The sequence below is a fragment of the Rosa chinensis genome, chromosome 7, assembly GCF_002994745.2.
Source record: "Rosa chinensis cultivar Old Blush chromosome 7, RchiOBHm-V2, whole genome shotgun sequence".
Lineage (NCBI taxonomy): Eukaryota > Viridiplantae > Streptophyta > Magnoliopsida > Rosales > Rosaceae > Rosa > Rosa chinensis.
The window spans coordinates 31,082,255-31,107,630 of record NC_037094.1 but is presented as its reverse complement, the minus strand read 5'-3'; the positions used below and the strand labels follow the sequence as shown (position 1 = coordinate 31,107,630).

The 25,376-nt window shown below is 36.0% G+C and overlaps 2 protein-coding genes across 4 annotated transcripts; both read right to left on the bottom strand.

Annotated features, from left to right (window-relative positions):
* Positions 1–3,464: 3,464 nt before the first annotated feature.
* On the bottom strand, positions 3,465–16,934 carry LOC112177238 (ATP-dependent DNA helicase Q-like 2). 3 transcript variants are annotated; one of them, XM_024315527.2, is made up of 20 exons: positions 16,775–16,931; positions 15,817–16,034; positions 14,257–14,403; positions 13,955–14,170; positions 13,202–13,306; positions 12,236–12,340; positions 12,043–12,165; positions 11,495–11,583; positions 9,666–9,702; positions 9,540–9,573; positions 9,194–9,246; positions 9,044–9,121; positions 8,893–8,958; positions 8,491–8,557; positions 8,302–8,355; positions 7,014–7,121; positions 6,098–6,162; positions 5,525–5,603; positions 4,197–4,414; positions 3,465–3,940 (listed from the first exon to the last, which is right to left on the bottom strand). In XM_024315527.2, exons 1-20 carry the CDS (start codon positions 16,842–16,844, stop codon positions 3,752–3,754), a joined length of 2,121 nt encoding a protein of 706 aa, XP_024171295.1. In that variant the 5' UTR covers positions 16,845–16,931; the 3' UTR covers positions 3,465–3,751. The 3 variants fall into 3 exon arrangements, with proteins under 3 accessions (XP_024171295.1, XP_040367131.1, XP_040367132.1); XM_040511197.1 differs by lacking the exon at positions 8,302–8,355 and having other exon boundaries at positions 16,775–16,932; XM_040511198.1 differs by lacking the exons at positions 3,465–3,940; positions 4,197–4,414 and having other exon boundaries at positions 5,565–5,687; positions 16,775–16,934.
* Positions 16,935–21,724: 4,790 nt separating this feature from the next.
* Positions 21,725–24,907, bottom strand: LOC112175810 (alcohol acyl transferase 1 allele GSa). The gene is made up of 2 exons (XM_024313556.2): positions 24,388–24,907; positions 21,725–22,773 (listed from the first exon to the last, which is right to left on the bottom strand). Exons 1-2 carry the CDS (start codon positions 24,835–24,837, stop codon positions 21,871–21,873), a joined length of 1,353 nt encoding a protein of 450 aa, XP_024169324.1. The 5' UTR covers positions 24,838–24,907; the 3' UTR covers positions 21,725–21,870.
* Positions 24,908–25,376: the final 469 nt, after the last annotated feature.

The window sequence follows — 25,376 nt, the reverse complement described above, 5'->3', positions numbered from 1 at the left end:
AACATTTCCTTGAGGAATTGCAGTTCCATCTGCAGTCCCTCTTGTCTCTCTGTAGGGAAAGAATAGTCCCAAGTCAATGGTTCCTTTCAGGTATCGAAAAATGTTCTTGATACCATTCCAGTGACGCTACGTTTGCGCTGAGCTAAATCTAGCTAACAATTTCACTGAGAATGCAATGCCTGGTCGAGTGCACTGGGCTAAGTACAATAATGCGCATATTGCACTTAGATAGGGAATTTCAGCTCCCAACACCTCTTCATCATCTTCCTTTGGACGAAATGGATATTTCCTTACATCCAAACTTCGACCGATCATGGGAGTGCTAGCAGGATGCGCTTTGTCCATGTTAAATCGCCTGAGCATCTTTTGGACATACGTGGACTGGTGGATTAGTATTCCACAAACTCGGTGTTCTAGTTCAAGGCCTAGACAGAATTGAATTTTCCCAAGATCCTTCATCTCAAATTATGATTTCAAGTAGCTCGCGGTTTCTCTTATTTCATCTAAAGTACCTATTATGTTCATATCATCAACATATACAGTTACAATTGCAAATCCGAAACTTGTGTTCTTTATGAATACGCAGGGGCATAATTCATCGTTCATATATATATCTCTGAATCAAGATCCCCATAGAGATATGCAGTAACTACATCCATGAGCTGCATTTCCAGTCCTTCTGAAACTGTCAGGCTAACTAAGTAGCGGAACGTTATAACATCAATTACGAGAGAGTATGTATCATCGTAGTCAATTCTAGGGCGTTGTGAGAAACCTTGTGCCACAAGGCGAGACTTGTACCTTAGGACTTCATTCTTCTCATTACGCTTTCTGACAAAGACCCATTTATGTCTTACAAGATTTACACTTGGTGGGGTTAGCACTACCGGACCAAATACCTGTCTCTTTGCTAGAGAATCTAGTTCTTCCTGGATTGTTTCTTTCCATTTAGGCCAATCTGCTCTTTGTTGACATTTTGCAACAGAGCGTGGTTCAATATCATCGTGCTCTATGATTTCTTGAGCAATAGTGTATGCAAATACATCATTAATGTGTATGGAAGATCTTTCCATCAACTCATATACACCCTCATAATCCATTGAGATTTCTTTGTTCTCTAGAATCATTTCAAACATCAAAGCGTCCTCCAGTATTGATTCATGGATATAATTATAATCAGAGACAATCTCATGAGAGGGATTCTCTTCATTGATGATTAATGGATCGGTTTGTGCCTTACTCGACTTCTTCCTTTGGGGAGCCACGGCCTTAACCACACCTCCACTAAGTGTGGTTGCAGCACCTCTATCTTTGGCGTCGTGCCCCTTGTTGGGGACTTCTAACCTTGCAGGCACATTTGCAGCTTGTATATGTGATCTCATCACTTTTGCGATATTAGTAAACTCATCAGGCATCGAATCTGCTACGTTCTGAAGATCGATTTTTCTGCGAGAATCAAAATGAAACAGAGTGGGGACAAACCACGACAATTCCTGTCGTTCTCTTGGAAAATCCTTTTTCCTATCTCCCCCTAACGACGAGAAGACTGTCTCATCAAAGTGACAATCCGCAAGTCTAGTGGTAAAGAGATCGCCTATCAAGGGTTCCAAATAGCAGATAATTGTTGGAGATTCGTATCCAACATAAATACCTAATGGTCTCTGAGGATCCATTTTGGTGCTTTGTGGGGGCTCAATAGGCACATATACTGCGCAACCAAATACGCGTAAGTGTGAAATGTCAGGCTCATATCCAGTTACCAATTGGTACGCAGAAAATGGTTGGCTAGCAGTGGGTCGGAAACGAATAAGTAAAGCTGCGTGCAATATTGCATAACCCCAGGCAGATATAGGCAGGTTGGTGCGCATAACTAGTTCCCTAGCCACCATCTATAGCCTTTTGATGGTGGCTTCTGCGAGACCATTTTGTGTATGCACATGGGGTACAAGATGCTCTACATCGATCCCAATAGACATGCAATAATCATCAAATGCATTTGATGTAAACTCTCCAGCGTTATCAAGCCTTATAGAGTTGATAGGGTGATCAGGGTGTTGAGCCCGTAAACGTATAATTTGTGCTAGGAGTTTTGCAAATGCAGCATTTCTTGTGGACAATAATGCGACATGTGAGTAGCGTGTCGAAGCATCCACCAGAACCATAAAGTACTTGAATAGTCCACATTCTGGATGGATAGGTCCACATATATCTCCTTGTATCCTTTGTAAGAATGGAATGTTTTGTTTTGTATCTTTAGCATAGTAAGGTCTCGACCTTGTTTTTGCTAAAGAGCAGGCTTTGCAAGACGAGTGATGTGCCTTTGAAATAGTCAATGAGGCATAATGGGAGGAAGGTAGTGCTTTTGGTACTTCAGAAGGCAATGGCTGCATTTGAGCAGTACTAGGACCGATACCTTGCAGTGTGGCGGATTTTTGTCCCATTATATTTTTCACTCAAAAGAAGGAATGTCCGTGTGAGTTCTTTAAAATACAGATCATCATGTCACGACCAGGGTGCCCTAGGCGGTCATGCCAAAGCATGTATGAGTCAGTGTCCCACATTACATTGTTGGTGACAGCATAGGATTCAATGATCCGAATAGTAGTGAGGTACAGTCCACTTGATTGACTCATTAGTTTCTCTAAAATGCGTTTCCTTCCACATTAATTGGAGGTAATATAAAGTTATTCGGTTCAATTCTCACAGTGGGTTTCTATATGATAATCGTTGGCATGAATATATTTAAACCTTAACAAGGTTTGATTAGCTCTTGGTGCATACAGAGCGTCTGTGACTCTAAATATTGTGCCGTTAGGCAACAAAAATTTGGCAGTTCCTCGCCCTTTTATTACTTGTGATGATCCATTCATCGTAGTCACAGAGGAATTATAGGCCATTAATTCAATGAATAATTGTCTATTCCTTAATATGGTGTGGGTAGTCCAACTATCAACTAAGCACTCAAGTTCTCCTCGATTCATTCTTGGTTTCGAGAAAACAAAACGATCCTAGCGCATGCGCGTGTTGATGTAGGCGTGCGTAGCAATGTTTTTTTTCTTTTTTATTCTGCTGGGCCTGCTGATTTGGTGAGCCGATGCAGATTTGGTGGGTTATGTGCTCTGAGCTAGGCCGTGCAGCTTGGCTTGACGAGGAAAGACGCAACGTGGCTCGGCTTGACAAATCTGGGTTTTTTTTTTTTTTTCTGGTTTTGTTTTCTTCTGCTGTTCTTGATTATTGGCTCTGAAGTCTGAACATGCTGATAACATGTAAAAGTAAAATGGGAAATTAGTCTACTCATTATATTAGATAGTCCTTTTATATAGGGTAAGGATTACAATAGTAAAAGCAATTACAATAATAAAAATAATGGATGATTGAGCTGTAACCGCTAATTCCTTAATTCCCTCTTCGTCAGTTATTTTGACGAAGGCACATAACATGTTTTTCCTTTAACAATGCTGAAATATTAAAAAAGAAATATAATGTGTAAATTGTAAAATTAAGAGTGAATTTTACTCCCCAATTAAATGGAAGATAATCACATTTTAGTCAGTTTGACAGCCGACAAGAGATATAATTAGAACGACCATAGTTTGTATCCCTATTCCTTCTATAATCTGTAGTATAGCGTACTGTATACACAAGGATGTGCCGTATTCAAAACTGAGCTCTTTCTACAATACAGGGGATCTGTTAGGGATAGACAGATAACAGCCAAAAAAACAGAACCAAAGGTTTCGAAATGATCCCATCATGATTCATCATCACTACTCTCTATAAGAAGCGGCTCCGTGTTCTTTAGCCTTTTTGAGGATCTATTTTCAGTTTCTTGTTCTTCTTTATCCTCAACAAGCTGCTTTGCTTCTGCATACATACTCACTTGTTCAAGGATTCTACTTCCGTATTTCTCTGTCTTGACTTTCCCAATGATCTTCTCCAACTGCAAGGAAATTAAATAAATTTTAGGTATGAATTTAGGTCAAAAGGCAGACACAAGCTGTATAGCAAGGCACATACAATGCACAGTTCAGCACACAGTACAATGCACCAATTTGTGCTTCACAAATTAAACAGAATTCCAAATTTCATTGCTCCATGGCAGCATATGAATGTGAATTGTAGATTTTCTTAACAACTAAATTAGGAACAAGCTCTGACCAACAAGCTGACATTTATACCGTGGTTCCAGGACTAACCTGTTTCATTGAATTTGGCTTCTGGTCATCTATCATGCTGATTTGTTGAGTAGACAGCACAGAATGAGGGAATATCCCTCCATGATCTGAAGAGAGTTCCTTCCGCAGCTCGTCGAGCTTTTGTTCCAGACATGAAGAAGCACGACTACGTTTAACTGATCTTACACCAGCTACTTTCTTCTGTCCGGTAGACATTTCAAGCTTAACACTACTTCTCCCTAAAATGCGAAATGACCAAGGAATGATAACAATTAGAGCTTAACTAGAAAAGAAGCCAAAACAAGTCGAAGACATCATAAAACTTTCTTTTCTAATGAATATTCAAGGGTTTCTGTAATTTCTGGCCAATTGGAAAGAAGAAATCTAGGTGATGAATATAGTGAGGGTCAAGTTATATTTTTCTTTGCTCTGTGAACATAATGCACTTGCAATTTGAAAAATATAAATCTTTGGGACCATATTTTCAATGCATAGGATTGAAAGAGCTGTCATAAACAAGAAGCATATAATGGGGACCAGGTAGAAGGAATCATCAAAAATAATTTTCTTAACATGTAGTAGACCTTTAACACCAAAATTACAGGGTATGCTACTTACCTAGGTGGTCCATTACTCTTAAGTGAGTAGACAGTCCATCAGATTTTTATTTCCAGGGAGTTAGTCTCTTTCATACTGTCATTGACATGGCTACCTCAAATTACCAATGAAATATAGACATAACTAGAAGGAATTCACGAAAACTTGGTTACATATGCATTCCAAGATATTGTTGATGTGTACACAATATCCACAGAATGTGGTTACCAAAATGGTTTACTAGTGCATCTTCAGGTATCCATCTGACATGCCATAGACAGATAAGGGCTAGTTTTGAAGAACTTGAACTCAGTTATAGTATGAAGGAAAGCTATATAATTCATCCCAGTGAGAATACCACATTCATCAGGTAATGGCAGTTTTGCCAAACTCAACCAACATAACTGAGACAACGCTAGAAGCTCAATACTTAACTATTTACTGTAGATTTACTTCAAAAAAGGAGAAACACAGGACAGGCAACTCTTGACTGTCAATGACAACTTTAAAAGTAGCATGCTTGACATCAGGGTATCCTAAAACTAAAGCATGACACACAGAGTCAAGCTTGTGGCCTTCAGAGTACATAATTTTGGAAATGTAAACAATAGTCATAGACCTATAGTTTTCAACTTTTCATACATGAAAAGAATAGTTTAGAATAAACAAAAAGAAGCAAAAAATAATAAAATTTAACATATACACGTGCATCTGCTGTATTCTTTTTTTCAAAAAGATAAAACACTTCTTACCTTGCAATACCTGCTTTGCCAAGGGTCCTAATGTTACATACGCATTTGTGGTATAAGCTGTATGCTGAAATTCTTCTTTCTATATCAAAAACAGAATGATTATGTACGGCATACTTGAACCGACCATATTATGGAAAGTTGAAGGGTCAACTAAAACAGCGAACTGCTTTAGCAGGTTCACAAATTGCATCAGCATAAAATAATCAGGAGCAATTTTTGTCTAAAAACATTCGACTATTTAATACAATGCCATAATTTGGAACACTGTTATCAATTTTGGTTGTTGAAAGAGAGGATAAAAATAAATTTTTAAAATTGAAAATATCCAGCAAGGAATGGACCAGTACAATAAAAATGGTTAGGAAGAGTCAAAGTTAACATATTTGATTAATATTATTTGCTGAGGTAAGAAAGATATTTTTTTTTGAAAAGTTGAAAACAATTCAGAAACTTATTACAGGGAACCAGGATATTGATTCATTCGTTATTTTTAAATGATAAATAAGGGCCCACGCTCATTGAATTCGGGGAAAACATGCAACTTTCTAAAGGCCGAAGTGTCAAGTTTCTTACCAAAACTCTACCTAATATAAGCTGGATGACAAGATGCTCTATTTCCTCTCTCTTCAGCTCCGAACCTGAGTAATTTATAAGGCAATGATAAGTTTCCATTCCCATAATCAATAGCATGACAGTAGTGCTCCGAAAGAACTCTTCAAGATATTGATATCCTACAAGACTCTTAAAACATGTTTATTCATATACGTGACACCAACCCAGATAGAGACAGCTTTTAAATACACTGATACACTACAATATTCCTAGACTTGGTTATTCGAAGACCTGAACCAAAGTAGGAACATCCTATAAATATTGGAAAAAAAATAAAAATAAAAAAACAAAGAAAAACCACCACAGACCTTCTGCACAGCTCTTTCTTGTCTCTCAATCAAATTATTTCCATCAACATCTAACCTAACTATCAACAGTTTAGCTTTCTATCACTCAATATCCTGTGAAACACACGCACACATTTCAACACTATTGGATCCAATAAATGCAACCCATCAACTGACCAAAATGTGATTCAACAGTACCAAGTTCTAGAAACTCCAAATTTTTATTTACTATTATTTTATTTTATTTTACATCCGAACCAACCATTAGACACAGCCATACAGTCCATACTCATCAGTAAAGCACAGTCTCACACACGAGCAACCAATCTCCTATCACAAACTTGCTTTTCAATTTCTTGGAGAGCCCAACTCTTTTACTCATTCAATAGCACTTATATGGGGGAAAGTTGCTCGACATATTGAACATGTATGTAAACCACAATCAAACTACAACATGAAATAGTTGTTCATAATTTACTTGTACTAGCAACATTACATTGATACGTGTGGCTGTCTCCGTGCTCTTGAGGTACATGAAAATAATAAAAAATCCAAGACCAAAGAAATAGATAGTCAAGCCATAAACATACCTACTTCCTTGTGCTTTATCTTAATTTTATCAACTAATTGTAACATTGTCAATCTCTGATCATTTTCTTGCACATCTTTCAGCATAGTAACCATAAGCTTCGCATGACCTGCAAAGCATTTAAGAACTTATTATTATTCCAAGTGATTCTATGCATGCATTCTGTTTAACAAAAACCCAACAAGATAAGAAAACAAAGTCAAAAAGCCAACTGATAGTACAAGAAATTAAGAGGATGCTCACATATGGTTCACTATATGAAGAAAAAAATAGAGATGATCAAAATGACAATTGAATAAAACTAGACTGTAGGAATTCTAGATATAAGTTTTCAACAGTTATATGGCATCATTCATGTCAAACATATGGATAAACAGAAGATTGAATGGTATTAACTCGTTTCACTAGTAAATATGTAGATAAGCATTCATTTTGTTCCTAATGTACCATATTTAGAAGATTATACCTCTCATTACTGAATGAACAAGCATACTTCAATGAACAACAGAGGAATATAATTTGATACTCACTCCATGCTGTGCATTTAATCAATCAAAATAAGCTGTTTAACGTAACAAATTCCATCAGATTGTTTGGCATATCACTATTGTAATGAAACGTGCAACTTTACATTATTGCATCAAGAAGAGTTTGTGTTGAATTTTATGAGCACTGTTCTCTTTAAAGGTATAATAGACTTCAATATTTCTCATCCCTCCTTAAAGTTGATTAATTTTCTTTTTCTAAATAGACCATTACATTTTATCTCTATATCATAAACTGTACTGTTTATTCTCTGTTACATTAATGAAATCTCTATATCATTACATTTCTATAGGATATCCTTCTAAAACGTAGCAACTTAAAAAATCAAGTGACTTTCCCTATTACATATCTACTATCCCTCTCTCTTCACTTTATAACCAACAAAAACAGGTCTTGCATTTTGCAAAGCAGTACTTATCAAAAGATCAAAGGAAAGCAGGCCAAATTATTTATCATTTCATACAGTTGACTCTAGCCTTAAAATTACGAGCAAATATATTTATCGTTTCCACAGCTGCATATTGCTATTCAGAAATACAATGGACGAATCTTAGTATGGTACAAAGTGAATACAAATCGGCAACAAAATGTAATAGTTGTCATGCAGGAAACAGAAAAGAAAAAAGGCATATGTTGAAGCCAGAGAAAGAAATGAAGCAATACAAATCTCATTAATGCATATTAAAAATGAACAAACAACTGATAAAGCATTATAATGTTGAAGGGAGCTCAAAGAAACATACGAGAGACGTCTACTTCTTTAACCTCATTTGAAAATGCACAGTTGTCACACATCCCTGAGATAGCATTGATTGCAGTTATAAATTTAGGAATTGATAATATCAACGAAACAAATTGCGTCCTCGCATGTGAATAGGCATGTGCTTGTGTGCATATACTGTATTAAGTATTAACCAATAAAACAACGGTACCATTGCAGTCCTGTAATGGCTCAGCAAAGTGGCGAAAGAAAGAGCTACGACGGCATTGTCTTTTTGACTGCAACAGAAAAGACCAATAGTTAACCACACAGTTAACACATTTATTAAAAATGTATTTGGGACAAGACAGAATTGTTGAGGAATTATATAACTAGAAGGACAGCAGAATGAAAAAGCAGGTCACAACACATATCACAAGTAAACTGGTAACTTTCGAGTTGTGTTAGGCTTCACACTACTCCATAGTTAGCTTCATGGTTGATGTTTGGGTTGGGCTAATTTTCATATACCATAAACGTGATCCAACAAAACCCCGCAAAACATGACCTGTTGCAAGGTCTAGTTTAAGTGGACCCCGACACTAAATATGAAGCTTATAATGCAGGGCACTACCTGACAATAGCGTACAATGTCATAAAGGTTCTGCAGTCCGGAGTTTTCATAGAAGACCATTGAACTCTGCTCAAAGGAAGGTCATACATATTACATTACGCAGCGTTTTAGGAATTATAAATGAAAAGGTGCAAATGGTAGAAAATAGCACCTGCCTAGGCATGTCAGCAGGTCTAAAGTAAAGTAGGCATTGAGAAGGGAGTCCATCTCGTCCAGCACGGCCACTTTCCTGCAGCAAAGAAGGTTAAAAAAACGGATAAAGTTCAAAAAGTATGTAAGCTTAGCAGGAATGGCAGAAAACCTGGTAGTATGTTTCCATTGATTTACTCAAGCTGTGATGGATGACGAACCTGACTACAAGCAGTAGCCAAAATATTAGATAATTAAAAACAAAACTGTCAGGAATATCCTATGAGGGACTTACCAGGTTATATAAAAATATTCAGACAGTTTATCACAGTATGTAGTGTGTATATATATGGACAAAAGATAAGGGTAGTTTGGAATATTCTAGCCAATTAGTGTCCCAATAGGAAGTATGGTGACTATTATACTGTTAAAAGTATCAAGTCCCGATATACTCTCAAACTAGCAAAGTATACTTAGAGACAAACTCAAACACATGGTGGACGATGTCAAATACTAACCATCAGGTTTGTTGATCCCCATACCAAACGCTACCTGGAATGCATATGTAACCTTGGGTTAAGAAAGATAGATTTCCAAAGGAAGATAACTTTCTGTAAGAAAAGGGTCAGTCCAAGCAAACATACAGTGCCAACGATGACTTGTAGTTTGCTCTTGCTCCACCTGTTCATCAATAAAAAGGGATCGACAAATTAAAACAACATAGAGTACGCACTACCGCACAATAATGCATGATCTGATTATTAGAATTAGATAACTCCAAGAAAAGTCAGAGGTATCTAAACTTCCAAGAAGATTATACTAGTTCCTCAGAATAGACATCAAAGGGTGATAATTGCGTTTAAATAGGTTGCCTTGAACAATCAGAGCTGGGCATACAATTACTGCCAAGAACTTCTGTCAAATAGTAATCAAAATTGTAACCATTTTATAAAAAATCAAAACTTAGATTAACAAGTTTACAGTTAACTATAATACCTACAAGCCAATATACATACATACATACATACATACATATATATATATATATAATACAAATATATATATATATATGAAAGCATTAGGCAAATATATATCTCTAAATTATAATGGCAAGCTAGCAGCGAGATTATAATTTTTCAAGAAGTCAAAAATTACAAGAAAAGGGAACTTGCAGGTTGCAGTAAATAATGGTGAAAAGAAATCAAGCTATCCAGAACAAAATTAGAGGAAGATGAAACAGGGGAAACAAGAAGCGGCCTCTCCTTTCAAAATTTTAATTTATACATGCACAATTGCATCATACAGTTAAATTTCTTTACTTTATAGTACTTTAAACCAAAGTAAGATATAGTGAGTTGAAAGCGTCTTATTTTCCACAATGGGCCAATTATTAGAAAGATTCCTAAGCTTTTTACTTCCAACACATGATCTAGGAATGCAATCAACATGGTGTGTTTTCCAAAGTTAACCTTAAAGAAACACTTTTTCTCTCACCAAGTATTCCTTATTTACTTCATAGGGTACCAAAGCCAAATCAAAAAAATTTGTCTATGCGAATCTAAGGCTCTTGATCTTATAGACAACACCTTTGCTATGACATTTGACTAAAATATGATGTTTCAGAAGTCCCGTCCTCAAAGAATGGCTTTCTTAGGAATCAGACAATTATAAGTCATATTTGTGCAAGGACTAATTTAGAGAGTTTGTGAACAAGATAGATCTCAAACACATAGGTGAAAGACTTGGCACAAATGAAAACGGGGAAAAGAATAAAGTGCATATCATCGGGGTTTCAATTCCATCTATACTAAACTCATTTATAGAAATAAACCAAAAATTGCATCCAGAATTTCAAGAAATGTAACTCTAAAGTGGTTAAATGCAAGATAAGCTTTGAGCAAGATTGTCCCAAAAAAATCAACAATTATGTAATTCCATGGAGCCACTAATCAAATTATATATAATCTTGCTCTGCTAAGGAGGTCCGTTCTAAGGAACGGATTTCCATATTTTGACTACTTTTCGATCACATATTCACATCATAACCATTCAGTTTTTAGGTCCTAATATATAGCTCAATTCTGCAAATTTTCAGCCAAATTGATGATCGTTAAGGTATTCAAAACTGCAATTTACAATTATGAACACGAACGGTTCAGGTTGGACAGATTCGGTTTGCTCATTGATTTAATCGAGTTCAATACCTTAACGATCATCAATTTGGCTGAAAATTTGCAGAAGTGATCTATACATCAAAACCCAAAAACTGAACGGTTAAGATGTGAATGTGTGATCGAAAAGTGGTCAAAATATGAAAATCCGTTTCTTAACTAAGGAACAAACCTCCTTAGCAGAGCAGGCCCGTGTGTGTGCACGCAGGCCTCTGTGTGTGTGCGCGCAGGCCTGTGTGCGCGCGCGTGCATATATATATAGATATATGCAAACCATCTCTACAATTGTTCAATGACTTTACCGCATATGAACATTTTCACGTGCATTTACGTCCATATCTGCATGATAATGATGAGCTGATATTCCCCTCTCACGCAACTCCTTTGCAACCTAAATTCCAAATGTAGAAGTAGTAAATCTCTAATCATCCACCACAAACTGGAAACTTTGGTGCTACAGCCTAAGAGAATGAGTATGCTATGAATATATATTTATAGTCTATTAAAGGCAGAAAACTTGTCTTTTTCTTAGTTTATAAAAAAAAAAAATCAAAAGTTTAACCAGCCGCTATCAAGTGGTTGTATTGTACGAATTTAAAATAAATCAATGTGCTTTCAAACTTGCTTAAACTACAATCACTTCCGGATTTTGATAAATATATCATCATTTTCAGCAATTTTAGAAATGACAACTTTTTCATGCTCACCTTCACAGCTAAAAGGAGATTACACTAATTTCAATTATATCCAAATGCCTCCTAATCTATGCATGCGTATTAAATGAACATACAAACAATTTGTGAAAGTTGATGAAAAGGAGCTAACAGTGGAAAATAAACAAAAAACAGACCTGTTCACATTCTTTTCTAGAGAAGCAATAAACGATGCCAGATTCGTTGTCTGAATAAGAGTCTCGAATGAATTCAGCGATTTCATCAACCACCACTTTGCCAATTGAAGACTTCTCTCGTACCTATGGCATAAGGAATTATGGCTGCAGCTCTTAAAATACAAAGCCAGAAATTACAAACAAGTAAGCACACCATATAAAAGAGATTTGGCCTGTTGACTGTGCTGACAAACTTTACACATCTTGGAATGTGGAGCATCTCCATCAGATCACTTTGGACTTTCTGGGTAGCAGTTGCCTGAAAATAGACAACGAAAGCCATCAACTTGACAAAACTTCAGTTAAGAGGCAAGCAAGCAAATGAATACTTGCAATTTTTTTCCATTTCTTATAGTCAAGAAATGGAGGTGATATTTGCACTCAAAACCGCCTCTTGTACTCCTGTCACTTATACAATTTGAATTGATAGAAATAACCCAATATATTAAGGATTTGATTCTCATAATTGTAAATAGTAAATACTCCATGCATCATTGTGCTGGATTCAGAGCCGATGTAAATAGTATATACTCCATGCACTATTTTACTAAAAATGGTCGTGTTCGGTCCACAGTTGTCAGTTATCCAATTTACGACAAAAACCAAATCAAAATTTGTCACTATTTCAGGGATAAGATGGCCAAGAATTGACAAATTTTAACCTCACTTGACCAACTGGGCCCTGAAAAAGTTAATACATATTCATTTAGTTACTGTTGGATAGCAATGTTGACATAATTGACGCTTCATAAGTCTGGCTACCGAAGTGACACAGTGGAAAAAAATTTGGGGCAATAGCCACATTTTTCACTTTCTTATTAGAAAAAAGGACATCTTCTGTCACATAATATATCATTTCCTAATGAGGTAGTTAGTCGAAACAAGAAGTAGACAGACCAACGCCTTTCAATCTAGCTCCTTAACATGGAGCATAGGTCAGTTAGTTTTAACCAATGTCGGAATCGAGTTTTTTTTTTTTTTTTTTTAGTTTTTTTTTTATTGAAAACTTATGTCTATTTGAGTTATAGGGATAACTGTAATGCAAGAAGTTTTTCCAGATGTCGGGCCTCCCTTTAGATATCATAAAAAGTAAAGCTGTAAAGATAGATCAGGGACATACAGTCAAAGCAATCACTGGAACATTGGGACACTGAGTCTTGAGGATACCAAGATTTTTGTAATCGGGTCGAAAATCATGGCCCCATTGGCTGCAACAATGTGCCTCCTGCCAAATAACACACATATCAGAACTTAGAAAATGATTGTTAAAATTTGAGAGAGCTAACATCATGGAACATTAGGCTGGTATTTGACATTTCTGAGGGGGAAAAAAAACAATGTACAGATTACACACATTAAATACAATGGATAGGCAGTCAGAAAAGGAAGGGGGAATCAGCCGATAAATGGCAAGGAACCCATCCTCAGAGAGAAGTGAGTGGCACAAGGCCAAGAAAATAATTAAAGACAAAAAAACATATGTACCGCAATATGTGACAACATGCAAGTTAATCATCCTATCTTAAAGCCCATTTGAGTACACTATACAGAAGGTAGTTAATAGCACACAATATGACGTCATAATTTGTCCATCAATTAAAAAGTAAGCAGATATACCAAGTTTTCATAAAGGAGGGTTGATTCATTCGAGGTATTAATTAGGTTATGGTGGTTCTAAGATTTATGGTATCTCAGATCAGAGGATTGTAGCCTGGTTCCTACATGGTAACTTCTCTTGAACTAGTCATATATCAGCCTTATAAGACCACTCAGTACTAGATAACTGAACTAGTATGACTACTATGAGGATAATGGAAGTAATACGCATATTTGACAACAAGGTATGATGAGATGGTGAATGTGACATACTCACATCAATAGAAATTAGGGAGAGACGACCAGCATGATGGCACTTTTCAAGTTTTGACATAAACCTCTTACTCTTTGATATCTTTTCTGGCGTCACATACAAGATTTTCAAATCTTCTTCACCCTTTTCGAGGGCCTTGTATATTAACTTCTCTTCCTCCTTACTTGTAGTTGATGTCAACATATGAGCTGGAATCCCTAAAGCTTCCAAGCCCATCACCTAAAGTAATTATTCTTGTCACCAAACCAGATTGAAATCTTCAGATACAAAAGTTCGGGTGAATGAAGGACAGAATTTAAGAGAACCTGGTCCTGAATCAAAGAAAGCAGTGGGCTGACAACAAGAGCAACTCCATCACGAAGAATAGCTGGAAGCTGGTAACAGAGACTCTTGCCACCTCCTGCAGCCATAATCACTAGAACATCTCTTCCACTCATGACAGCATTAATAATCTGAACCAATTAGCCACTATCAGTAAATCTCAAACAGAAAGGAGGAGAAACATCTTATGAAAACATTGTATTTAGTTAAACTAAAGGGCTAAACTACTGGAACTGACACCATGTTACAATTACTCTAAGAACCAAGAGAAAGTGCAACAACATCAAAAGAAACAACTACTATAGGATAAAGATGAAAAACTCCGACTACCCTTCCAGAACATGAACCAAAGCATGTGTTGTTTATCATTTAGGAAGCATGGAGAGTTTCACCGCTAATGACTAGTACTTGTACTGAATTAGGAAATCACATGATATATCAAACAACAGTCCAGTTAATTAGCTAGTCCCCCTGTTTTCCAAAGATACTAAAAATTAACCAACAAGGGGTTACTAGAAAGGATCGGGCCCATGGTTTACTCCCATGTGGTCTGTTCAAATCCCCTCATGATACCCACCCCCTCTAAAGAAGGTATGGTTCGGCAGGAGACCCCAGTTTCAAGCGGGTTTGGGAGATTTTTAGTATCATAAAAAAGATACTAAAAACTAATGTTTTCTTGTTACTACAACTGATAGTTATTTATCCTCCATTCAATTTTTATTGATAGTGTTGAATGTGATGCAGGGCAGAAACTGGAAGTTTCTGTCTTGCGGCTAGATTAGGATGAGATCCTTCATCAGACTGTCGAGTAATGTAATAAAGGCCTTCATGACCCTGCTAAGAGCTAATAAGGAATTGAGCCTCTCTACCAATTGGTGGAGAGATCCATTACCTGATAAGCTCTTCTGCAAGGTCTTATAATTCCAAATGGGGACATTACTTTCAACAGTAGGAAACAAGACCTTTAACAAAATACAAAACAAAGTACAAAAGGATATGGACAAGGAGGCAAGCTATGAGTACAAACAAAGCACGTAGTACAAATGCCGCAAACCAAATCCAAAAGAAACTAGCAAACCAACTAAGAATGTAAATCAACAGCTGACCAAAAGAATCACATGAGTAGAATAACCTTAAAGTGATTAGACGACCATGCTACCAATCTAACTCTACCCCATGTATGAAAAACAGAGAGAACAGATCACCCGTTTAAAGAACCAAGTCTCATGCTACTCTTGGTCTCCCATTAACTCTCACAGACTCAGTCAGGAGCCTGACGGGAGGTATAGTTTACCATGCTGTGGATGTCAGTGGTTGGGGTGCTTTCACTCTCATTTTGTGGACTAACACCAAGCTTAACAGACTTAAATCATTAATTTCTAATGCACAACGTCATCAGGCACCAATCAAGGTGATACCCAAAGGGAATGTGTAGTAAGATCCTTTTCCTATTTTATTTTTTTTGACAAAACAGTCTACAATTTTCTACCAAAGGAAGTGGCCAAATATACAAGAAAGAGAAAGAAGGAAAGAAAGGAAGTCACCTCTCGCTGATTTGCGCGATATGTGGAGATGCCAAATAAATTGAACCTAACATCATCAGCTTGAGAATCCCACTCAAATGATCCAGACCAGTCTTCTGTGGCTGTTGAAGCCCTATTATCAGAGGGTCCGTGACCTTTGGAAGCTTCCAGTAGAGCTTGTAGTTCAGATTGTCTTTCATATAACCTCTCTTGTTGGTCAAGCAATACTTTGATTTGGTCTGAAAAATCAAAAATGTGGATTAAGCATAAACCACAGCCATTTGAATATATAGGAAAAACATGATATAGCATTGTATTTCATTCATGAAAAGTCCTATCAGACAATCTCTTCATATCTTTCCAATTTTTACTAAATTTTGAATCTACAAAACTGTCTGCCTTGATGTACCAAAACATAAAAGTCGAGTGAACTGAGAGCCTCATACGGATTACAAGATGAATCAAATTAGATGCAATGACAAGAAAACAATATCACCGAAATTGAAGGATGAGTTGAGCCTAATACATCCAATGCGAGGTATGGGAAAGGCCCATACCCCCGTTTCGCTGCAACCCATGATCACCCAATCATTGAGGCAATCACTGCACCCTCCCTAAAATCCTAATACACTGGACAAAATGCCTCTTCTAAAATTCATGACTCCTTTTCGGAAACATCAACTAATCTACTCCATTGTACAATTGAACTTAACATTTCTACTCATATGTAACTACAGCCTTAACAATATCATTCAACTTGACCCATCCTTCAAAAAAGCTACTGTCTTTAACTGAAATTCATTATTCAGTGACAAGATTACTTATTTCTGGAAACTGATCATTCTGATTTATCATAATCGCCATGAAATTAGGTTTTAGGTTAATAATGAGCCCAAACTAGAATATCAAAATGAAACAGTTAATAGAGTTTCAGAGCTGAAGAAGAAGAAGAAGAAAGATGGCGGAGGATTATAAGGACCTTGGACGCTTTCAATTTCAAGCACCACTTTCAGCAGCTCTTCTTCTATTAAAGCCTCTTGGGTCTCCATGCCAAGTCCTCAAAGCGAGAGAGACTGAGAGAGTTGCGCTATGCTATTCAGTTTCTGCAGTACAGTTTTACAGTGAGGGACCAAGGAGGTGGGACCCCAACTTGCAAATTATATAGGAAAAAAAAACAAAAGGGTTCCCCAACTTGCAAAATATATAGGAGGGACCCCAATTTGACCATAAGTTTCTAGGCTCAGAGACTAATCTGTGCTTGGGGAATTTTGTCAAAACGCTTCCTCCCCTGGCCACCAAGAATATATTAGGATTTAATCCCAATAAACGTCGACGGGATTTGAACCCGAGTGTGAGGGTTCCACACTTGGAGGCTCTTACCAACTCGACCACCTGTGGTGGTTGTGTAGCAGAGATTCTTAGCTCTATTAGGGCCCTTTTGAACTAGAAAGTTAGGTTTAGTCCTTATTGATCTGATGTTTGTTATAAGTAGTAATCAATGGCTCCGGATTGTATTTTTCATTTTACTTGTAATTATTCCGTTTCAATGAAATTTCATTTCACTTAAAAAAAATTAGAGCATCCATTGAACTGCAGAACCGAAAATAAATAAGTAAAATTATATAAAAGATGAGCCAAATTTTATTGTTCTTACCCACAGATGTTGTCATTTATACGACAACATGTTATTTAGGTTTTGCTATTGCACTTTTATATTTAGATATACGGATGCAGATAGAGGTGGCAAACGGGCCGGCCTGGCCCCGCCCTTCCCATTTTAAGCAGGCCTAGTCGTGCTTTGTGCGGTGCTTGGACCGGCCCATTTATTATTGTGCCGAGTTCCTGCCAACCCATTTACTTAAACATTAAGCCCGGTCCAGCCCATGGCTCGAGCCCATATCGTGCGGGGCCGTGCTCGTCCCTACCCACTATAAAGCACTATTTTAAAATCTTAATTTGAATAAATAAAAATTAATTTTATTTAACTATTTAGAAAATTAAAATAAATTAAGTTCTACAATATTTTTCTTAATCTTAGCTTTTTAAGATGAGAAATTTTAAATACACACCCCAAACTACTTAATACACATCCCTATTATTTTATATTTCAAATCTGATTTTATAGGTAGGTTAAATGACTAAAATAGACATTTATGTATTAAAAGAAAAAAAAAATCATATGTTCCTTATATTATTCTATAATTATAAACACAATGAATTTCTATACATGGCATCCTCATTTAAAACAAGAATAAAGTTAGAAACCATCTAATTTAAATTTTTCTTAAATGAATTGTAATTAAATGGGGTGAGATACCAAGTAATTTAGAATTTCAAAATCAATAGCATTAAATGTTTTTAAAACATATCGCTTTACTCCTACTTTTTAGTTCATTTTTTTTTATCTAAAAGTGATGATTAGACAATTTCTCATCTAATATAAAACATCACATGTATAAAACTTTGTAATTGTTAATGTGTTTAACCATCCAATGACAACTTCGTAGTTTCGCCATTGTGGAGAAACTACTGATACAGTTTTGGTTGAATGTTTGACTTAAAATTTTATACTTGATCAATAGGGTGTTTGGTGGATGAGAACTCAAATAATACAAAACCTGTTTCTAATCATCTATTTGAACTTTGAAGGGAACAATAATGAATCCTTATGTATTTCCCAATAACTAACACAAGTAATTAATATGGTTAATTATATATACTAATCAAATGTTAAATAATAGTGTATTTCATGATTTTTAAGTTTAATGATATTTTAGGTAATTTGGGTTGTGTTTTTAGTAAAATGTTAAAATGAGAAATTAAATGGTATGTGTATTGAGTAAGGAGTGTGTATTAAGTTATTAGGGGTGTGTATTTAAAACTTCTCTTTTAAGATTAGTTTTCTAATATTTTTTATATTCCACTACAAGAAAGAAAAATAACTCAAAATATATTGCTTGTAGTATATTATTGTGAGATTAAGCTTTATTAATATAATGAAGATTTAGTATCATATTATTCTTTCTTCATTCTATAGTTGTATTATTATGAGATTAGAAAAAATATTTTATGTCAAAACAATGATATAATGTTTTATTTCACTATTTTGACAATATAAAGAAATAGCATTGGTGGAAGAGTGATGCTACATACCCCAAATATATTTACCGAAATTTGATCCTAAATGATGTGGCAAGTGATGAGTCAACTGCCACATAATGACCTTAACTTGATAATTTCTAACTTGCTTTATTATTTTCACTTTGTGCCTATTATTTTCATCTATTTTCAGGGAAAAAACTGAAGAACATAAATGCAACAAGTTTCTTTTTTATGTAGGCCATTGTTTTCTCTCTTTTCAAATCCTAGAATCGAAGACCATTCTCTTGTAGCAATTAATATTGAAAAAGACATTCTCCATAGATCTTATCTTCCCAATATGCTCATTCTTTAATTGAAGAAATTAATAAAAAATTCTAAACATCTTTAGGTAGAAAATTGATGGACAGGAGATGCAAAACTACCTCTTCAAAGATCAAGCATCTAGTAAAAGAACTTGCTCATCTCTAGTTGAGCTAGGTTCCATTTTTGTGCAGCATAAATAAATGTTATTAAATTGAGAAAAGATGAACGTGCTGATAAGTTGGATTCATGAATCAATGTTCGAGTAGCTAGAACCCTAAATCTTTTTCTTTTTTTTTGGTCAAATAGTTCATTCATTAAAGAAGAAGCAAATTACAAATGTTGATGTGCGTAAGGAAGCAAAAGTCCTAAGCTTAGAGGCCCAAAAGACAAAAGCTTGATTAACCTACATCAGACAAAAAAGAAAAACAAACCGAGGCCCAAAAGCCCAACAACAACCAAAACCAACCCTAGATCTAAAACCACATAGAGCTGTTGCAGAGAAACCAGCCGCCATGGCTGCTGACCACCGAGCTGCAAAGAGAGAGGCATCGACCAAAGCTTAACTTCCAGAGGCCAGAGGTTTGTCCACCATCATTCTCCATACCTGAATAGTTTGCAAAAGAAGGAAAGAGGTACCAAAGGACATGAGAACGGCAGTCGTCGTGGTGGAGACCACCGAGCAATACAACGCCACTGGTCCGATGTCGTCCACAAATATCGGTGGAGTACCGGTTCGGCAGCTATTCGTAGGTGTAGAGTTAGGTGTAGATACCTAGGTCGAGACCGAGTGTGAGGGGATTGTGGAAAAAGAGAAAAAGATGGGATAGAACATGAGAGGTGGATCTGTAAGAGAGTGAGAGACGTGGAAGTAAATCTGGGTAATTGAAGAAGAATTGGGCTAGAACAAAGAAAACTATAATGAAACTGAGACATAAAGTCTCAGATCTGAGACAAAACTCAATGAAAACACACCACAGAGGGTGGAGACACACCACCTAGGGTGGAGAAGCTGTTGGCCGACTCTCAAAACTGCAGAGAGTTTGGGGGCAGAGATTTGAACCAACTAGAACCCTAAATCTGAACATTGAAGATAAAAATACCGAAGATAAAAATACAATGAAAAGAAATTAATAAAAAAGAAAGTGGACATGTCAGAAACTATTGGGATGAAAATGATTATGTGGCAACTGCCACGTCATTTGGGACTCAATTTTGGTAAAAATATTTAGGATCCCAAGCATTTTTCTTGGTGAAATTGTCATAAGATTTTAAATAAAGAGGTCTAATATTCAAATGAGTGGTGCTACAGATCCCAAAAAGTATTACAAAATTTTAATACCAAATGAGGTGGCATATGCTATGTCATCAACTTTTGTTTAGAAAACTAGTGAGGTGGATTTTCCATATTTTGATAATTATGTTATTTAGACTATTTACCAACAAGGATACATGAATATGATTCATGTCTCATATCATTCATTGAAAATATAAGAAAGGGGATGTGAATCATCTAATATTAAAGTGCAGCTAGTATGGCTGCCCATAATTTAGCTAAATTAGCTTTACATTCTTCTTTTAATCTTTCATGGAGTGGGCTTGTCCCTCCTGATATTAGAGGCTTTGTGGCTTCTCATTGTACTCTTTGATTGAGCAATATAATTTGATCGTCCTTCCCTTCAAAAAAAAAAAAAGTGCAGCTAGTGCTACAATCAAAACCCAATCAATAAAAAAAATCACGATGGACAAGAGGAAGAACTTAAAAGGAAGGGTTTAATACATTTTAATGGTGGAGAGAGAGAGCAGCTTTTGCTTATGTCATGTTATGGGTGAATGAATTGAACCTCCAACAAGATATTTGAAATAGCAATAGCAAAAAGGGATCAAGTTTGGAGATTAATTGGTATGGTGAGGGTGGAGCTGTGGAGGCGATTCCCAAAAAATGATAAGAGATTAAATTTAATTTTTTGTTTAGGCTGAATATAATATAATAAAAAATGAATAAATTCCACCTCATCAATATATTTTTAAGGCGAAATGCTAACATGCATAGCGCGTGCCACATCATTTGGGATCTAAATTTTGTATAAAAATTTGGGATCTCTAGCATTACTATTGAAAATTTGATGTTGCTTACTTTCCTATTCATGCACAAACCAAACATTGGAAATGAAAGTAACAACATTTTCAGATTACTTTCCTGACATTCCTAAACATTGTAAGGGACATTCCCAAACACTGTAAGGGAAACTAGTGCAAACCAAACGAGGACTAAGTTTAGAGTGCCCACACTACCTTCACCCACTGAGAATCCCTATTGAGACACTACATCATTTAGATCACCTGGTCTCTTTGAGACCTGTCGAAACTAATGCCTATCCTTTTCTTTCGATACAATGATCCATTTATTAAGTAGACTTATATATAGGTGTATATAAATTTTCTCAATAGATGGTGTGTTGTAAAATCAATTTCAGCTAAAGGAAAGTTAACAAAGAGCAAATGAATCAAATTAAGAACAAAAAAATAACACACACCATTTATGATATTTTAGAGATGATTATGCTGAAACCAATGCCAGTACAAGTCCAGAAAATTCTTTAACCAGATGACATGAGCATATTGCATACAAGTGATATAACCCTAAACCATCGTGCTTGATGAGGTACTTAATTATATATACGATGGTATCTCCACTTTGTCGAAACTAATCATCTTCTTGAGCTCTTGCTGAAACCTCTCCATGGACGATAATGGCAAGCATATTGGTACCAGAACTTTATATTGCTCAGCTTTGTTTGTGTTCTTGACATAGAAGCTAATCAGATCGATGGACTTAGCAACTCCAGCATATACTGGCTTTCCCCACCCGAAATCAATTTCTCCCAAACCTGTTCGTGTGTTATCAGAAACTATAAAGTCACTCATGCCTTCCATTGCAAGTGGAGGTCGTCCTTTTATCTCGTCAAAATCTGCCACAGATCTTAAGTACTCTTCACTCATTTTAGCTTTCGATTTCTTCACCAACTCCACTGCATATCCCAAAGGACTGTTACCTAAACGTTCTGCAGTTGAAACAACAGCCGGATATGCAAATGTATTGCCATAGTATCCTGGAGGAAGACATAAACCGTTGTGTTTACCACGTGCATTAACTGCGCATGATAGACGGACAATCTGTTTTGGGTCCATTTCAAGTGAAATTGTTCGACATTTCCACATGCAAGCTGTTATTAAATCAAATGTGGATGAACATGTGGAAAGGTGTGGTGGAAGATGCTCCTTAAGGGCCTTTATCTCCTCGGGACCAAAACAGAAAGATCGTTGGACCGTCGCTGCAGAGTTAAGATACGAGTGGTCAATGGTATCATCAAATTCATGATGTGTACATGAAATTTGTGGGGGATCTCGAGCGCTCAAGAGCTCTCGTTCCCACACTGGTGGAGTAGAAGGTGCTTCTGCGCCTTGGGCAATCTCGCCTACTGCGTTCAAGAATTGAACCAAACCAAATGCGTCACACATTGTGTGGTTTAACCGCAATGCAAATATGAAGCCTCCACAAGTCAGACGGGTTACCTACATCAATATATTGCAAATACGAAATCTTCCCATTAGACTAATGTTTTTGGCGTACATTAGACTAAGCTTCAACTATTACTATGTCTAGAGATTATAAATATAACGATTATGTGTAAGCAAAAAGTGGGTGGAGTTATGATTATGAATTATAATCTTTAAATGTTGCAATACAAGATAAAATTGAAATAAACAAAATAAATATAAGAGTGGTTCTATTCAGACCTCACCCAATTTGTTATTTAGGTCTCCTCTAATTTTTGTAAAAATTTATTTTCTATTTAAGATTTTACCCTTTCTACATATTGAAAAAAAAAAATATAGTTCCTTTAAATCGTGTTCAATGTGAGAAGTCTTCTTCCTTTCATGTGTTCAATCCACCCAGGTTTCTCAATTCTTTTAATAAAAGGCTATAGGAATTGATCAACAAGACAACAAGTTTTTTATTTCACTCTTTTTCCACCCAATCTCTATATAACCAGCAATGATTTCCATAATCATTGAGTACTTGTTCTTGATTCTGAGATTGAATTGGGACTCAACAGTTTAAGTATGTGGCTGGGTTGAGGTTCAAATTGAAGGCTTGCCTAAAATCATATTTATATAAATTGAAAAAAACTATACTCAAAGAAAATCGATCATGACGTTGAATTGGTTCTTGTTGAGCTCTGCCTTTTTTGGGTCTTAGTCATTTTGATTTTGATGACTTCTTTACTTGTTTTGCTGCTCAAAAGGGAGGTTTGGGCACTTGGTTACATTGTCAAAGATCGATTCTTATTGCCGGGAAAGATCAAATAGCTAGGTAAGTTGAACTCAAAAGGAGAAGAATCTATGGGGATGAGAACACAACTACGATTGTGCTACATATAGTCAATTTTTTTTTTGCTCATATTGTTAATGAGTAAAATTGAAAATAAATTTTACAAAAATTAGAGCAAATTGGGAAGTCAGACTATAACACCCTAAGCATCAAAAGATAGCTATATGGTAACATGCGAAAAAAGAATAGAAAAACAACAAAATAAAAAAGAAGAAAAACACGAATAAGAAAAAATATGAGCCAATTAAAACACTAAAAAGAACACAATTATTTAGATTGGATTGACTTTTTATCTTATCCAACTTGTTTTTAATTGTTTTATTATTATTATTATTATTATTATTATTATTATTATTATCATATCAACATGCAACTAATCTGTTGTGAGTCAAATTCACATCTCTCACTTACAAATGAGAGACTTATGTCAAAAGACCAAATGGTACTGAGTTATTTAATTGGTTTTTAATAATAGTAAAAAGAAAAAGTGTGGATTCTTGCTCTATCTAGTGGTTAAAATATTACTCCTTATTTTGATATCTAAAATCCAAATTTTATCTCTTGCAAATATCATTCAGTAAAGAGGAAAAGAAAAAGAAGCTGTCAATGAACAGACAAAACAAATTAACAGATAGAATCTTATTGTGAACCTAAGATCAAAATCGTAAATTATCACTCAATGTTTACCAAAGTTGAAATATGTCCTTCTGGTTACTGTATCCGGCCACTTAGGATGGCAGAGTTGAAAGAAATTATAGTAGATGGAGTACGTATAATTAAGTTGATCACTTCACCTGTATCAAGATCAAAGGAGAACCAAGAATACCATCAGAGCCTGGCACGTTAAACATAAAATCCTCTAAGAATGGACAAGGCGGTAGAATTGCATCCTCGAGTTCGTCAAGCGTGACGTTGGCATTAGCCTCGACGAACAAGATGCCTTCTCCACTGCAGTTCACCATAAGCTTTTTCTTATGCACTTCCCTGAGCCTACCAGCCAAAGGGTAGTAATACTCCAGTGCTCTACTCAGAGCGACTCTAATCACCTTAACAGGGTCATTTTGTTTCAACAATAATGAAGGATTGTTCTTGTAAGACATGATGAATGGAACATGGAACCTGAGGCCTTGCTGATTATCGATATCTGACAACATTTTTGTTTCATGTGGTGTTGGTCTTGCGGGTGTTATTAGTCGCGGCTCGTAGCAATTCACCTGGAATGCGAGAGGGGACAATGAGGCCATCTTGCCTATCACAGATTCGGTGGCTCTCTCTGTATCTCTCTTGGTTGATATATATATATATATAGACACACACACACAGAGGTTCTAGGGCCTTCCTATATAGAAATTTGTTTGGACTTTTAAAACTATAGCCTTTGTATATTAATTGTACAAATTAAAGGTAGATGAAGCTATAGCCTAGCTTGATGGTGACTTGTGAAAGCAAGGTTTTGAAATTCGTAGTGTGAAAACTGCATGTTCTAATAGAGCGTGTGGCTTTAAAATAATGAAAGAAACCTCATGAATTGCAAGCATTTAATGAACCAATTTGATATCTACCGGTTCATTTTGATATCTACCAGATTAGGCATATCCATAGAGAAGATAATATGGTTGCTAATATCCTTGCAAAAGAAAGTATTCATCTCTCTGCTGGTATTTGTACTTTCACCTCTCCTCCCGCTCTAGTTGTTGAAGCTATCCTTGATGATATCCTGGGTGTTACTAGACCTGGGGAAGTTGTTAACAATGGCTGAATAGTTTTTTTTTTTTTTTGGGCT

Coding starts and splice junctions, on each gene's coding strand:
- LOC112177238 (XM_024315527.2), bottom strand. CDS start 16,844: ATGGAGACCCAAGAGGCTTTAATAGAAGAAGAGCTGCTGAAAGTGGTG. Junction 12,341..13,201: donor TTCCAGTGATTGCTTTGACT/GTATGTCCCTGA, acceptor GTCTATTTTCAG/GCAACTGCTACCCAGAAAGT. Junction 8,959..9,043: donor CTGCTGACATGCCTAGGCAG/GTGCTATTTTCT, acceptor TCCTTTGAGCAG/AGTTCAATGGTCTTCTATGA.
- LOC112175810 (XM_024313556.2), bottom strand. CDS start 24,837: ATGGCCTCATTGTCCCCTCTCGCATTCCAGGTGAATTGCTACGAGCCG. Junction 22,774..24,387: donor CTCCTTTGATCTTGATACAG/GTGAAGTGATCA, acceptor ATATTGATGTAG/GTAACCCGTCTGACTTGTGG.